This window comes from Colletotrichum acutatum (assembly GCF_030867785.1).
Source record: "Colletotrichum acutatum strain CBS 112980 chromosome Unknown BDZ83scaffold_5, whole genome shotgun sequence".
NCBI classification, from domain to species: domain Eukaryota; kingdom Fungi; phylum Ascomycota; class Sordariomycetes; order Glomerellales; family Glomerellaceae; genus Colletotrichum; species Colletotrichum acutatum.
In genome coordinates, this window is record NW_026848999.1 from 631,686 (window position 1) to 646,182 (window position 14,497).

General features: G+C 54.4%; 5 protein-coding genes across 5 annotated transcripts; 3 read left to right on the plus strand and 2 right to left on the minus strand.

The window, feature by feature from the left end:
* Positions 1-114: 114 nt before the first annotated feature.
* Positions 115-3,090, minus strand: BDZ83DRAFT_646756 (uncharacterized protein; the record flags this gene model as incomplete). The annotated part of the gene is made up of 8 exons (XM_060510006.1): positions 115-185; positions 226-310; positions 1,088-1,224; positions 1,723-1,744; position 1,902; positions 2,121-2,220; positions 2,532-2,647; positions 2,750-3,090. 8 exons carry the CDS (start codon positions 3,088-3,090, stop codon positions 115-117), a joined length of 873 nt encoding a protein of 290 aa, XP_060370922.1.
* A 1,324-nt stretch (positions 3,091-4,414) lies between these two features.
* BDZ83DRAFT_646757 (major facilitator superfamily domain-containing protein) lies at positions 4,415-6,281 on the plus strand (the record flags this gene model as incomplete). Its single annotated transcript, XM_060510007.1, has 6 exons — positions 4,415-4,466; positions 4,531-4,891; positions 4,950-5,003; positions 5,071-5,762; positions 5,866-5,970; positions 6,067-6,281. The coding sequence occupies 6 exons, from the start codon at positions 4,415-4,417 to the stop codon at positions 6,279-6,281; spliced, it is 1,479 nt and encodes a 492-aa protein (XP_060370923.1).
* A 711-nt stretch (positions 6,282-6,992) lies between these two features.
* Positions 6,993-8,699, minus strand: BDZ83DRAFT_343452 (uncharacterized protein). Its single transcript, XM_060502472.1, has 3 exons — positions 7,725-8,699; positions 7,482-7,589; positions 6,993-7,326 (listed from the first exon to the last, which is right to left on the minus strand). Exons 1-3 carry the CDS (start codon positions 8,232-8,234, stop codon positions 7,147-7,149), a joined length of 798 nt encoding a protein of 265 aa, XP_060370924.1. The 5' UTR covers positions 8,235-8,699; the 3' UTR covers positions 6,993-7,146.
* A 1,298-nt stretch (positions 8,700-9,997) lies between these two features.
* Positions 9,998-12,446, plus strand: BDZ83DRAFT_565914 (uncharacterized protein; the record flags this gene model as incomplete). The annotated part of the gene is made up of 6 exons (XM_060503814.1): positions 9,998-10,153; positions 10,234-10,635; positions 10,694-10,949; positions 11,002-11,196; positions 11,248-11,448; positions 11,506-12,446. 6 exons carry the CDS (start codon positions 9,998-10,000, stop codon positions 12,444-12,446), a joined length of 2,151 nt encoding a protein of 716 aa, XP_060370925.1.
* Positions 12,447-13,489: 1,043 nt separating this feature from the next.
* Positions 13,490-14,059, plus strand: BDZ83DRAFT_747187 (uncharacterized protein; the record flags this gene model as incomplete). The annotated part of the gene is made up of 1 exon (XM_060513394.1): positions 13,490-14,059. One exon carries the CDS (start codon positions 13,490-13,492, stop codon positions 14,057-14,059), a length of 570 nt encoding a protein of 189 aa, XP_060370926.1.
* Between the last annotated feature and the right edge of the window lie 438 nt (positions 14,060-14,497).

The following is a 14,497-nucleotide window of genomic DNA, read 5'->3' on the forward strand; positions in this document are numbered from 1 at the left end:
GTCTCCATGAGGATGCGTCTTGACCGGGAAAAGCAAATTGACGAGTGGAGTGAGGAATCGAGCGGCGGAAACTTCCTCTCCGCTCGCCGTGGACGGAGAAGCAAAGCCCTGCATCTATGCAGCTTGGTGCAGCGTGATGGGATGGATAATGACTTGCCAGGCGCAGGAGCTGGCGCAAGACGATGCTGCGACAGCGGTTAGTATCCGTAGACAAGGTACATATACCTTTTTGTTCTTGTTGATGTTCTAGGTAGTCGAGGTACTTGGCTACTTGGAAAGTTGGAAATGTTCTGCACGCGATGGGCGGAAACTGTAGCACACAAAGTACTCCGTAGTCATCGAGGACTAGGCGGCCCAGGGATCCCCGTAGCGGCCCCAGCAGTTCCCCTTGAGAAAACATCAGTGACCAGTAACCAGACTTCCATGGGACTCCAGACGCGGAGTTCAGAGAGGCACAGGTGACAGGGTGATGCTCGTCAGTCGTCCAGAGTCCAGAGTCCGGTGCCAAGTGGAGGGAAGAGACATGTTGAGTACTCCGTGCCTCAGGTGGGATTCCGGCGGTTGATGAAAACAGAAGATGCAGACGGGATGCAGATGGCATGTCTCCCCAAGAACAAGACGTCTGGACTCTGGACGTTATCAGAAGATTAGGTACCCAAAGATGTTGATTGGACCATTGCAATATGGAAGGCACCTCATGGGAATGGGATGCACAATAGAAGGGATGGAAGGAAGTCACTGAATCACCTGCCTTCCGTTTTGTTTGATTCATCTGATGGACAGGGTACCTTAGGTACTAAGGAGCACTCTGCAGTGAGGTGCTGCGCTGCGCTGCACAGCTGCAGATGTGTGTGCAAGTGCTGCGTAGAAAACATCGGCACGGGATTGAACAAGAGCGTTACGTAGGCCCTAATATCCGTGCCATCCCTGAGCCTGCCCGGTTGTCCCGAAGAGGCTTGGTGCCATGGTTCTCCCCGATGGAGACCCGCTCAGGGGTGGAGAGCTCACTCATCCTCTATTGATAGATTTCCCCCAGTAATTTTGATAATGGAACCCTTCACCATAGCAATTACGCACCACGCAATACCTCATCCCAAAGCACGTCGCTCAAAATCATCTTGGGTCGTGGCACTAGACACAAGTCCAAGGTGCCCTGCCTTCCTGTTCGTTTGTACGCTACCTTAGGGTCTTTAGCGCCGCGGTACTTATCTGCGCTAACTGAACCTTAGTAAGGCCATGTATACCATCTCCATGCTAGTGGCTTGAGTACGTACACTCACTAGCGCACTCTTAGAAGCTGCTTTCCTTAGGTACCTTGCGCAGTACATAAGGTGGTGAGGAAGGAACGTACTCCTGTCGGCGGAGAGGCCCCACACCATCCTCCCTCACCCTGCATCTGATTGCTGCATCTCTGATTCCACGTCGTCTCCTCCACTTGCGCCAACACTGCGGGCGGAATTTGACCACACTTCTTCTTCTGCTCTTGGTCTCGACTATCATCAACTCGTCCACTCATTGGCGCGCACTACTCCAGACACTCTCAACTTCAGATGACAGCCCGCCGTGTCTGGTGTGTTTGCTGCTTCTGCCGCCTGCCAGTCGTAGGATGACGAAAGCCTGCCTGCCCCTCCCCTCCCTTTAAGCCTCGTCAAACATATCCCGGCAACCCTAATATCTTGACCGTCGATGGACCCGTGGCATGAAGCTTGAATTCTGCCTTACCTGACGGGGCATCTGGGGCAAGCTGAACAGAAGCAAACGCGTCCTTATTCACATTGCTCCATCACCTATAGGGCCATGACGAGTTCACGTTGTTTCAACTTTTAACCCGTCGGCGCCAACAACCAGGGTCCAAAGATGGAAACATGGTAAACTTCAACCGACGATGCCCATGCCCTTACTCTATTTGTTGTAAGTCAGATGGGAGAAACGTCATGTTGAAACACTCCTTACTCTAATCACCAGAATACGAGCCCATGAAATTGGTCCATCGCCTGGCCATACACAAGAGCCGTGTGGAGGAAGAGAAGAATGAGGCATCTCGGAGCGACTGGCGCGTGCAAGTCCACTCCTCTGAGGTCCATAGTTGTATACCGCTCAAATGGTCAACCCTCGCCTACCCGCCTCGGCCCTCACATCCGACATCTCTGGAGTCTGTGACTCTAACATCATCCAAGCCTGTCTTGTCGACCTCGGCCCACGAACGAAGAGATAACGGCTCTGCATGTCGTTGACACATTCCAGGAACGGCACTCTCCGAGCGTCGTGGATGCATATGCAGTGCACTGCCCGCAAGCGAGGCTGGCGGGATCCGTCAAGAACCACATGAGCGGCCTCCAGAGTCTTTTCTTTTGCCCGGCCTCCACAGTCGAGAAGCATTACTATGGAGTGTTTACTGACGGTTGTCTAGTGTCCACGGCAACATATCCCTTCACAGATATTGCGTGGGGAGCGCGTTGCGCGTCTCCTAGACGAGACATGCGGCATGCCAGGGTCTCTCCGCCGGCTCTGGCACACTAGCCGACTACTACCTCTTTTTGACTTTTTCAACCCCATATTAAGCACCAGCCACACCTTCTCACCACGTAAGACTGGCACACCGTGGATCATGACCCGGAGCTGATGGCCGAAAACGGCACTTTGGGTCCTATGCTTAGTTCATGCGGCACAAATTCTTCTCTCTTTGAGGCTCTTTCCAGCAAGGCTTGGACCTGTTCAAGGACGGGAAACCTTTAACAACTGATCTTACGCGTGCGATGGTGGCGGGCGCGGGCGGGGCGGAACTCGGCTGGACTGCATTATAGACTTCCATGTAGTCCATGATTCCCAGTCAAGATGATCAGCATCTTCTTCATCATCATCATCATCATCATCACCAAGCACCAGCACCAGCATCAGCACTTTTGGTGTCTGACGTCTGTTCGCAAGCGCGCAGGACGAACATGTCTCGACTTTCGAGGTCTTCCCTGCTTGCTTGCTTGTCGCCTTGTCTCCGTCTCTCTTCTCTTCTCCGTCAGACTCCGTGTGAACAAAGTATGCAAAGACGGACACTTGCGTACGTCTCATCTCGGAGGTTGTCGCATCTGTCATCTGTCCCTTTTTCTCACTCCCTCGTTGGCTCCTTCACTAGCGTTCCTGCTAGAACCCACCAATTGGTTTTCCTCTGGTCATGTTTCGGTCGCCCATGTCCAAAGGCTTGGCAAAAGGCTTGTTGGTGGAACTTGGCCCCTTGAAATCGAATACCCCTTAGTCGCGGATAAGACAGTGGCCGCTGCGGCTAAATCCTTGTCTGTTCCCATTCCTTTGCGTTGCCAAGTCTGTCCTCATTTACCCTAGTGCTCAAATTCGGTGAGCAGGGTTGAGGCCTGATAATCTCCTGCTTAGGCCCGTCGCCTATCCCCGTCCGTCCTCTGGCTTTTGGGATGTGCCATCCAGTGTTCCTGGCGGCCCTCACGCACCACCACTGCGACTCCACGCGTCGGCCTCTCCAAGGTATCACCAGGGAAGAGTTAGTGTATCCGAACACACAGACTACAGGAAGGTAGCTGTTGTCGTTCTCGAGAGAGCTGCGACGTCAGGTCCAGGCTTTGCATCGGTCACCTTTCAAACTTGTTCGCGAGTTGCTGTTCCCCCGCTATTGTTCTTTGTTCCTCGTCTGCGGCGACTCTCTACTGGTCATCTCTTCTTTTTCAACTTCTCACAGATCATACCGACGAATCATTTGTGTTTGGCATTGTTGAAAAAGAAGCCCCATGTTTCCCCACAGAATCCAATCAATGACGGGCTACCGAGACAGCAAAGCTTAAACTTTCTGCCGTCTCTCTTCTCTCTGCAAAGTGCTAGGTAGTAGTAGCAGTGAACCACGTCCACGCCCGCCTATACCTCCCTTTTGATGCAACCACGTCGAACGATCGACGCGGCAGATACGCCTGGACTCGACCGTTTCATCGATCGGGCTCGTCTTTTTCAAGCAGGGGGAGTAGCCGCTTCTCACTACTCCCCGATTTCTTGGAACGGAATTCCAGACGACTCCGTTCACCCGGCTTGCAAAAAGTGCGCCGTGACTTCTCTAGGAGACTCCCTCTGGAGAAAGGGCCCCATAACCTTCCAGAGATCCCGAGCCGAGGGCAGACAAACTGCATCGTCAGAATCGTCAGAACACGGGAGACTCTCGACACAAATCCAGTAATGGACAGCAACACAATACATATAGCGGAGGAAACAACGCGGGCGAGGACGTTGGGAAACGTTCGTTTAAGGCATCCAGAGACCAACGAGATCATATTGATCCCGACGCCATCAGCAGATCCAAACGACCCCTTAAACTGGTAGGCACTAGGCTGGCGACCTAGATCGTCAAAGAAGCCAGGGATTTTCAGCTGACTCGCTCAGGCCACAATGGTACAAGTACTACATGGCGGGGTTGATCTGCTTCGCCATGATGATGTGTAACTTTCTGGCAGCGGGTATGTCGAGTCCATCGTCTCCAGAGTACCCTAGAAGATGGCTGGCTAACGGATGCCACTGCAGGACCGTCGATCGCGTTGCTGGATACAGCCTTGGAGTTCTTCCCCGCGGCTGCGACCGATACTGATGTCCTCAGTCTCGCGATTGCCAGGACTGCCTACTTCTTCACGACGACCGCCCTGCTCCAAGGGGTGGGCAACTTCTTCTGGGTGCCGCTCGCCAACAAGTTTGGCCGGCGACCAGTCTACGTTGCGAGCTACTCCATCTACTTTGCATGCACGATATGGCTCATCTTTGATCACTCGTACGGTGGCTTCTTGGCCGGCCGGATCCTGATGGGATTTGGCGCTGGAGCCGCCGAGACGATTGCGCCTATTTCCATTGCTGACGTCTTCTTTCTGCACGAAAGAGGAACCATCATGGCGTGAGTGCTTGTTCCAGCAGACACGCAGGCTGGCAGATCGCTAACGTCAGTGATACAGACTCTATACCGCGTTTCTCTCCGCGGGCGTCGGCTTTGGTGTGGTTATTTCAGGGTAAGTGATAAGAAAAGCGTCCCAGAGCGTGGCGGAAAATCTTTCTAACCGTGGTGTGTTCTGGCAGTCTCATCACCATCAACCATGACTGGAGAGTCATCTATCAAGTTTCTGCCGCTTTGGTCGGGGTTGTGCTCCTGCTGGCATTCTTCACCTTCCCCGAGACCGCCTACGAGAGAGATGAAGCGAGCGCCTGGAATCGCCTGGGTTCGATAGACGGGAGCAAACCCGGGTCGATGAGGTCGGAGGGCGAGCTGCCCGCTCGTCCGCTTGGAGCTTCGACTACGACGACGACGAGACGCTCAAAGCAATCATACCTTTCTTCGCTGAAAATCTTCAACAAGACGCTGACGCAGGAGAGCCTCCTGAAGCTCGCGCTGCGGCCCCTGGGCTTGATTCTCTTGCCGCCGGTCCTCTGGGCGGCGCTGGTGCAGGCCGTGACGGTCGGTTTCCTCGTTGCTGTGTCTTCCAACGCCGGTTCCGCCTTCTACACCGCGTACGGATTCGATTCGTGGCAGATTGGCCTCTGCTTCATTGCCGGCATCCTCGGTGCGTTGCTAGGTATCCCGGCGGGCGGGCATTTTGGCGACATGATTGCGGATTGGTTTACGAGACGAAACGGCGGGATGCGGGATCCGGAGATGCGACTGCCTGGCATGGCCATCAGTATGGTCACGACGCCGTTGGCTCTCGTCCTCTACGGTGTCGGCATCGACAGCCAGCTGCACTGGGTCTGTCCCACCATCGGTCTTGGACTTCGTAAGTTGCCTTCCTCCCCTCTCTCCCCTCCTCTCCTACCCCCGTCCCACCCATCCAAGCTCTTTTGTCGAAACGACGGTGTTTCTGATCATCCCATCTACAGTTACCTTTTCCATCTCCCAAGGAACGAATATCTGCCTCGTGTACGTGATTGATGCCTACCGGCCCGTCGCCGGCGAGATCACCCTGGCTGTCATGGGCTTCAAGTGTAAGTGGGCGTCCCTCTCTTGGCATCCCTTCTTTGTCCCAGCATTCGTATTCGTCCAGCATGTGGAAAGCTGACTTTTGGTCCTTGTTGCTGCAGCACTCTTTGGCTTCCTGTTGTCCTTCTACACCAATACCTGGGTCGAAAAGGCAGGGTACGACAATGCCTTTGGGGCCATGGCGGGCATCGCATCTGCCGTCTTGGTCCTGTGGGTGCCGTTATTCGTCTGGGGCAAGGCGATACGACACGAGTCGTGGAAGTGGCCGATCATCCGGTATATCCATTGGAACGAAGACAGGGAGGTAGGGGAATAAGAAAAGATGAAAAGAGAGTGAAAGAGAGAAAGGAAAGAGACCGGATGAAGTTGTAGTTTTCTTGTACCCATCCCACACCGATACCTTCCCGGCAGCACACGTATAGCAAGGCGTTTCGGTACTTATAAGAATTGAGTTTTTATGTTATGACGAGAAAAGAAGAGCACAGCAAAATAAGAGGAAGGGCCAGTGGTTTTACAAGCTTTAAGGTTTCCTTTTCCTTCTCGTCTTTTCTGATTCCTCCTGGTCTTGCTTTGGCCTCCCCCCATTCGTTGCGCCAATACGCAAGCCCAGGGCGTGCCCAGCCCACCTTGGTCCTTCGGGATGTGGGAGTGGGAGGACCCCCTTTCCGACACCAGTGCCAGGCAGCGGGGTGGGGGGGCAAGACCGTGGACGGATTAACGACGTCTTCTCACCCAATCTCAGCTCTGGGCAGCTCGCAACAGCCCCGTTCCTGGACCCCTTGAACAGGCCATTTCATACAGATTTTTGATCACTTTTTCTAGTGTTCTTGTGTTTTTCCTTGGAAATAACCTGCTCACCTCTGCTATGTTCGGAGTAATTCTGGCAGCCTGCCTAGCCAAGGGTTTGGTTTTGTCTGCCCTTTTGGACCCTGAGTCAATGATGAGTAAAAGTTTATCATCGTTCCTAGGTAGTTGTTGCGTGGCTGGCTTTCACAGGCGGCGGGTGTGGGCTATCCTTACCCATGTATCCGTATGTGCTAGGCTCTCTCTCTCTCTCTCTGTCTCTCTCTCTGTGACCTCTTCTTCTCTCCCTCGTGACCTCGTCTTCTCTTAAAGAGGCATCCATACTCCGTCCAGATATCCGTGGACCGTACGCCGTGAACCCCTTCTTGCTAGCTCTCTCAAATACTGAGCCCCCCGTCAATGACGGCGTTAGCGCCGGTGACGCTCCTGCTCCTGGCGAAGCACAGCACCTGGTCGGCCACGTCGTCGACCGTGGCGAGGCGCTTGAGCGGCGTCCTGTCCCGGGCGGCCTGTTGTTTCTCTTGCGGGAACTGGAGGCCCCATTCCTGTATTACGCGGAACGAGACGCATATGCAGTGAGCTCAGTGTGTCTTGTACGGATATGTCTTGCCGTGATATAGATATCGTTGGGATGGTGCAGACCAGGGGCAGAGATAGTACGAGGGCAGGGTAACGGGGAAGGGACGGGAAGGGGGCGGATTGTGTAACATACCGTCAACATGAGGCCCGGAGAGACGCTGTTTACTCTTATTCTCGGGCCCGCTGCTAATGCGAGGCCTTTTACGAGGTGGATCTGGGCTGCTTTCGTCACGGCGTAGGCCTACATTGTTTTTGCACGTCGTATCAGAGAGTTTGCCTTTCCTTGCCTTGCTTGCTTGCTGAGCCCATACAATATTGGGCAGAAGGAAGGCAAATATAGGGCGGGTGGGGTTGATGGAAATGAGACAAAAAGTACCAGTGAACTCCCGCTGACTTTAACACCGGCCAGCGACGCCGTCGTGATGAACGCGCCCTCGGCCTCGTCGAGGTACGGCCGCGCGGCGTGCATGAGGAACAGGTGCGATTTCACATTCATGTTGAAGCAGCGGTCCCAGTCGTCCTCGTCGACGTTGTCGTCGAGGTCCGCGATGTTGCGGAGCCTTGTCCAGCCGCCGTTGGAGAAGAGGACGTCGAGGCGGCCGCCGAGGGCGTCGGCTGCGCTTTTGACGAGGGCGGAGGTTTCGGTGCGGGAGGAGAGGTCTGCTTTGATGGCGTGGAAGTGCTGCCTTTGGCTTCCTTCTGTGGAAGAAGAGGAGGTGGAGGCGGATGAGAGGGACTCGAGCTCCTTCACCAGAGCTTCTGCGCGGTCGCTGTTGTTCGCGTAGTTTATGACGACGCTGTAGCCGTTCCGGGCGAACAGTTTGGCTGTTGCGGCGCCGAGGCCTGCGCTGCCTGCTGTGATGAGGGCGGTTGGGATTGGAGACATAGTTTCTGAGAGGGTTCTCTTTTCCTTTTCCTTTCTTTTCCCTCCTGTGCCTGTTGGATGTTTTTCGATCGGCCAAAGTAAGGGGTGATGAGTGCGGTGTGAGTGTGCCAGTGAGAGCGGCCTTGTTCGGTCCCGATGAGCTTTGTGTTGTAAGGAACTCCGGAGCTTTGTATCGGAATTCCGGTGTCGGGGCGGGGTAAGGTCGGGACCAGATTGGGGCCGGCACTGCACACCAAGGAGCCGAAGAAAGGGCGGGGTAATAATTACCTACCTTACGGGAGAGTGCCTTACGCGGGTGCCGAGGGTTCCATGTGGGTTCGCGCGAGCAGTAGGTTTCTGATGTTGGAGTTCCGTTTATCGTGGACGAGATCCGATGGGATGAATATGAACAAGGTGAGGCCTGGGATGATTTTTTAGTCAGATTGATATGGCCAATGAGTTGAGTTCAACTTCATCCTATGTTTTGCCGTGTTCGTAACACAAGCAGCTACAGAGTGCGATGGACAAGTGGGAATTGGTCCATTGGTTCAGAAATGGCACTGGACCTGGAACACACAAAGGTCCGGCCGATACTATATGCGGTAGATGCACCAGTTACACAGGCAACTATGCTATGACTTTGACTCAATGTCACTTCGATGTATTGCCTCGATGGCAAACATATTAGTGTAGGAAGTTGTGGTAAACCGCAATTCGCAGCAGCAGCAGCAAGAAGAAAGCCAACGGACCCACCCCCACCTGAGCCGATCTTTTGCTCGCTTCCCCCCCTCCTTGACCGGAAACACTCCCCGACACATCCTTACCGAGAAAGTCTGTCTGTACGACTAACCATTCGGTTTCCAGTTCAACGTTGAAAATGTTTATTGCAACCTTTGAATAACGACGGCTGACACCTTCCCTTGCAAGATCCTGAGAGTGGGAGGAGGGGAATAGCTCGAAGCTGGCATACCGCTGAGACCTTGTGCGTGAGCTCAGCTGTTGATTAGTTCCAAGTACTTTCAAAAGAGTTGTTCGGGAAGGAAATTCTCTGTCTCTCTCATGGCATATGGGCTTGTGAGGACCAGGGTGACTAGGTGATCACATAGTATGGATGATGAGGCTAAACGACGTCCCGCGTATACCATGTCCCCTCCCCCGCCATGGTTCCGGTCTTCCGCCCGCCGGTAGAAAATGCGGGGGAGGATTGATGGGGAGGAGCAATTCGCCCAGTCAGTGGTCACCTTCTTTCGGCATGGCTCTTCTTGATGAGGAAGAGAGGCACGATGGCCTACAGTACACTAGGCTCCCAATTTCCCGCCCTGTGAAAGCTCGGCGATTGCAAAAAGTCCGGGGTTGCGTTGGCAGTCTTGATGGTGGTTGCAATGGAGACAAGGGAGGGAGGGGCCGAGCTGTCGAAGCCCAGCAGACCGACGATCGACGCGGTGGCGTAGCGTCGAAGTCCGGGGCGGGAAGCGTTTGAGATGACGGGAGTGTAAGTCTTACGGTGTTATTTGTTCCCCCGTCAAGTATCGGTTATATCTCGCCTCTTTTACTCATAACAGATGGTTTTGGCCCTTTTTTCTCCCCTTCACATCTCGGTGCCTCGTGCTCTCTCTCTCTCACACACACACACTTTCCAACTCGCATTACTCGCAGCTCTGACGTTTCTAAACGATTTCCTCATCCACAAATAAATGCGAGAGTCAAGCAAAGGTCTTTGTTTCACAACCTGACCACAGAGCAACGCACCCTCTTTTCCCTCTGCACACGTTGATTTTGGCACCATGTTGGTCAACGGAGAGGCTCAGCGCCCTAATGGCGTGTACTCGAGTCCCATGGTCCACGAATATCCCCGGCCACTCAAGATTGCCATTGTAGGCGCCGGCATTGGCGGTTTAAGCACAGCAATCGCACTGCGCCGGCAAGGTCACCAAGTTGACGTAGGAAACCCCCACCCCTCGTAGCCTCATCATACTCGCCCCATTCGTGCTGCCCATCGTACTCACGCTTTCAACCGTAGCTTTACGAGCAGTCGAGACTCGCCAACGAGACTGGTGCCGCCGTACACCTGGCCCCCAACTCCAACGGTCTGCTGCGGAGATGGGGCATTTACGCCGAGACATTCGGCGCCAACCCCTCGCACCACTTCAAGGAGAGAGACCTGAACAACCAAGGCGGCTTCGACGTCGACATTACAAAGTCTCAGGGCCAATGGCAACACCCCTGGCAGCTCGTCCACCGCGCCTACCTTCACAGTGAGATTCGCAACGTCGCCACGGCCGAGGACGGAGGGGTTACCACGCCGGCCAAGCTTCATGTCGCGTCCAAGGTCGTCGGCGCGGACCCCGAAAAGGGTGAGTTGTCGCTGGAAGATGGGACGACTGTTCAGGCGGATGTGATTCTTGGTGCCGATGGTATCTACGTACGTCAAAGAAGTAGTAGAGGTACAGTAAAACTGGTGATACTGACATCTCATATAGTCCAAGGTCAGGAGGTTTGTGACCGGCACCGACTACAAGCTATTCCGCTCGGGCAAGGCGGCGTTCCGCTTTCTCATCCCCCGCGCCGCCGCGCTTGAGGACCCCGTCACTGCGCCTTTGGTCGACAGAGAGAACTCACTAGGGATTTGGTTCGGAACAGACAGGCGTATTGTGATTTACCCGTGCAACAACAACCAGCTCCTCAACTTTGTTTGCATTCACCCGGACACCGAGTCTCAAGCAAACGCAAGCGATGGTATGTCCCTTACACGCCCCATCGTACAGCAACAAAGCTAATGAAGCGATAGAATGGAACAAGAAGGGCTCCATCGAACAATTACTCAAGGTTTATAAGGACTTCGATCCTGCTGTGTTGCAGCTTATTAAGAAGGTCAACCCCGATGAAGTCAATGTTTGGCAGTTGTTGGATATGGAGGCCATGCCAACGTGGGTGAATGGCAAGCTCGCCCTTTTAGGAGACGCCGCACATCCCTTCACACCTCGTAAGTCTCGTTCCACCAAGCTTCCCAATCGATATGTTAACGGAAACGTAGACCAGGGACAAGGCGCAGGGCAGGCTATGGAAGACGGAGCAGCGTTGGCAGTCGTTCTACCAAAGGGCACATCTCCCGACGAAGTCCCTGAACGCTTACGTCTGTACGAGAAGATCCGCATGGAGCGCGCACACAAGATTCAAGAGTTCTCTCGTCAAGCCGGCAAGGACAGAATACCAGGTCAACCACCTGCCATCCAAAGTTCGTGAAGCTCCAACCACCCCCTTGTGGATAGACCACTAACACGACGGAAAACAGTGATGAACTACACAAACTACAACTTTGGCCACGACGAGCACGACCACGCGACGAAAATCTTCAACAAGTACCTCTGGTCCAAGAAGCAGGACATGTACTGGCGCATGCCCATCGGCTTCGGTCCCTTCCCGGGTCCCCGGCAAGACTTCTTCGGCCGCCGACAGCCATCCGAGCTCGAGCGCACCTTCAAGACAATGTCGGTCAAGTTCCTCACGTCGCGCACGCTGCTCGAGACCATCCTGCCCACGGAATCGTTCCGCTTCAAGGAACCGGGCACCGTCTGCGCCGTCTCCCTTTCCGTCACCCAGCTCAACAACATGTCTTGGCTCGGCGGCGGCGGCTACAACCACTTGGGCCTGTACATCCACGGCATCGAGTACGTTAAGCGCGACGGCACCGCCATCAACGGCACCCACCTGTCTGTCTTGTTCGAGTCCCTGACGGACCCCATTGTCTCCGGCCGCGAGGAGCTCGGCATGCCCAAGCTGTTCTGCGATATCGATCTCGAGCACCACGCCACGGCGGCGCGCGTCCGCGCCTCATGGCGGGACGCCACCTTTGCCGACATCTCGCTCAAGAACCTGCGCCGCGACGAGCCCGAGACGGAGCACGGCACCATCGGCGGCGAGGCGGACTACGGGATTCTGACGTACCGGTATATCCCCTCGGTCGGGCAGCCGGGCAAGGCCGACGCCGAGTACGCGTGCGTGGTGCCGCATGAGGAGGAGGCCAAAGACGTCCCCGCCACGGTACACGCCGTGTCTAGGGCGTCTGCTGCGGACGTCACGGTCAAGATGGATGGTCATGATTGGGAGAAGCTGCCGACGCTGCATCATGTTGCCAAGTTCTTGGCTGAGATGCCCATCTATGAGGTTGTTGGCGCCAAAGTTGTCGAGGGAACGGGCGTGCCGAATGTTTCTGCGGCTCGGAGGATAGAGTAGGGGCGATGGTTCTAGAGATCTAGGGGCAAGGGGAAGAGATTGTCATATTATCAGATCCGAAGGTTTTCATGATGGAGGCATTGTGTATATTTGTTTTCATAGTGGCATCCAGGCTTTAGGCCTGGTGAATACCCAACATTGTACTTTGATAACCAAACCCATAACTTGCCTGAAGTCCCTCAGATGAAGACGAGACGATGGGCATGTTTTTTCGCATCCCAGCTTCCGAAATTCATACACTGTCCTACTTCCTTTCATCTTCAGGGATTGAATTGTTTCACGCCGTCTTCTCTAAGCTTTCCCAGATATACCGGCTCTTACAGTCGCCCGTGAGCCCGAACCCAAGATCTCAGATCAACGATGCATAGGAACCTTACTTGAGATGGTGTCGACGATGAACGATGAACATCCCATAGATCATGGTGCAGAGAACAAACCTGTTACCCCAGCTTTCTGGTGGCCTTGTTTTGCCTCAGATACATAGCCGTACAAAACCTAACACGTGTGAAGAAATTACAGTTTCATAGCGTCCGCCGTAGCTGTCTGCCCTCCCACACCCCGTCCCCGCACAACCCACCTCCTCTCTACGTCCCGGCCCCACCTCCACTTTCCGCCCACGCACGCTCACGGCTCCGGACGGTTGAGAAAGCTGGCAAAGCTCAATCCGTACGACGTCGGAATGCCGACAAGGCAACTACTTTCAAACCTGGTGGTCAAGGAGAGGAGAGGGGGGTGGGATGGCGGGGAAAAGGATGATCGACGGTATGTAACAGAGTATGCTTTGCAGCCTTCATTTGTAAGCTCAATGGGTTGCTTTTATTTCGAGGGGAGTAGAAGACCGCCCACCCTTCTTCTTGAAAGCTTGCTCGTCTCAACTTTCTTCGTCACATAGCTCTCCCCTCGACTTCCGCATAGACTATTTATACTTTCACCTCTTGAGAGAAAAGTAGAAGGCTACACCTACACCATACATATACAGCTGGACACCGCAAAAGCCTCCATCTCTCGTATAAACCACATCGAACAAAAACATATCCCCAACAATGGCATCCCAAACCTCATCCACCGACCTCCGCCGCCCCCATCGCTTCATAACAGACCACGACCCTGCTACAGGCAAAGCAATCTTCAACACCGCCATCGCCACCGAAATCCCCCAACAAACCGTCGGCGGCGGCGCCAAATTCTACCTCGGCTACACCACAGAACAGACCCCCGTCTCCCTCACCCAAAACGCAGACGTGACCGCCTACAGCCAGCGCCTGTCGAACCCTCCGGGCATCGTGATCCCCGGCGGCAGCGTCGTGCGCATCGTCGACATGGCCCCCGGGTCCCTGAGCCCCATGCACCGGACCGTCAGCCTCGACTACGGGGTGGTGTTGGAGGGCGAGATCGATCTGGTGCTGGACTCGGGCGAGACGAGGAGGATGCGGAGGGGGGATGTGAGTGTGCAGAGGGGTACGATGCACGCGTGGAAGAATGTGAGCGAGACGGAGTGGGGGAGGATGTTGTATGTGCTGCAGGAGGCGGAGCCGCTTGAGGTTGGCGGGGAGGTGTTGAAGGAGGATTATGGGGTTGGGATGGGGGATGTGAAGCCTTCTTCTTCCAAGTGAGGGAGAGTTTAGGGCTCCGGATAAGAAGAAAGTCTGAGGTCAACTCACCAAAGCGTGGTTAGCTGCTGCCAAAACAGACGAATTATCGCAAGATTTGGCATTTCCTGTAGTTATTGATGGCCCTTGAGAATGTTTCATTGCAGACAGATACCGTTCCGTCAATGAGGAAATATCCGAGCCTATTTCTCCTGTGAAACATCAAGCACCACCGGATCACACCTACAATATTCATGATAGTCATCTATTAGGGAGGCGACACCGAGCATGTGCTGATGCCGCCACATCAAGAGGTAACGCATGTTGGTTTCCATGTATTACGAATCTTGGAGTGTAGTTCTCTAGTAATGTACATCATGCTCTGCAGAGAAGAGAAAAACCCATCCTTCTAGCTTTCAAAGCCATTCTACCAACCATTCAATCAAGCTGCCTCCATTTTTA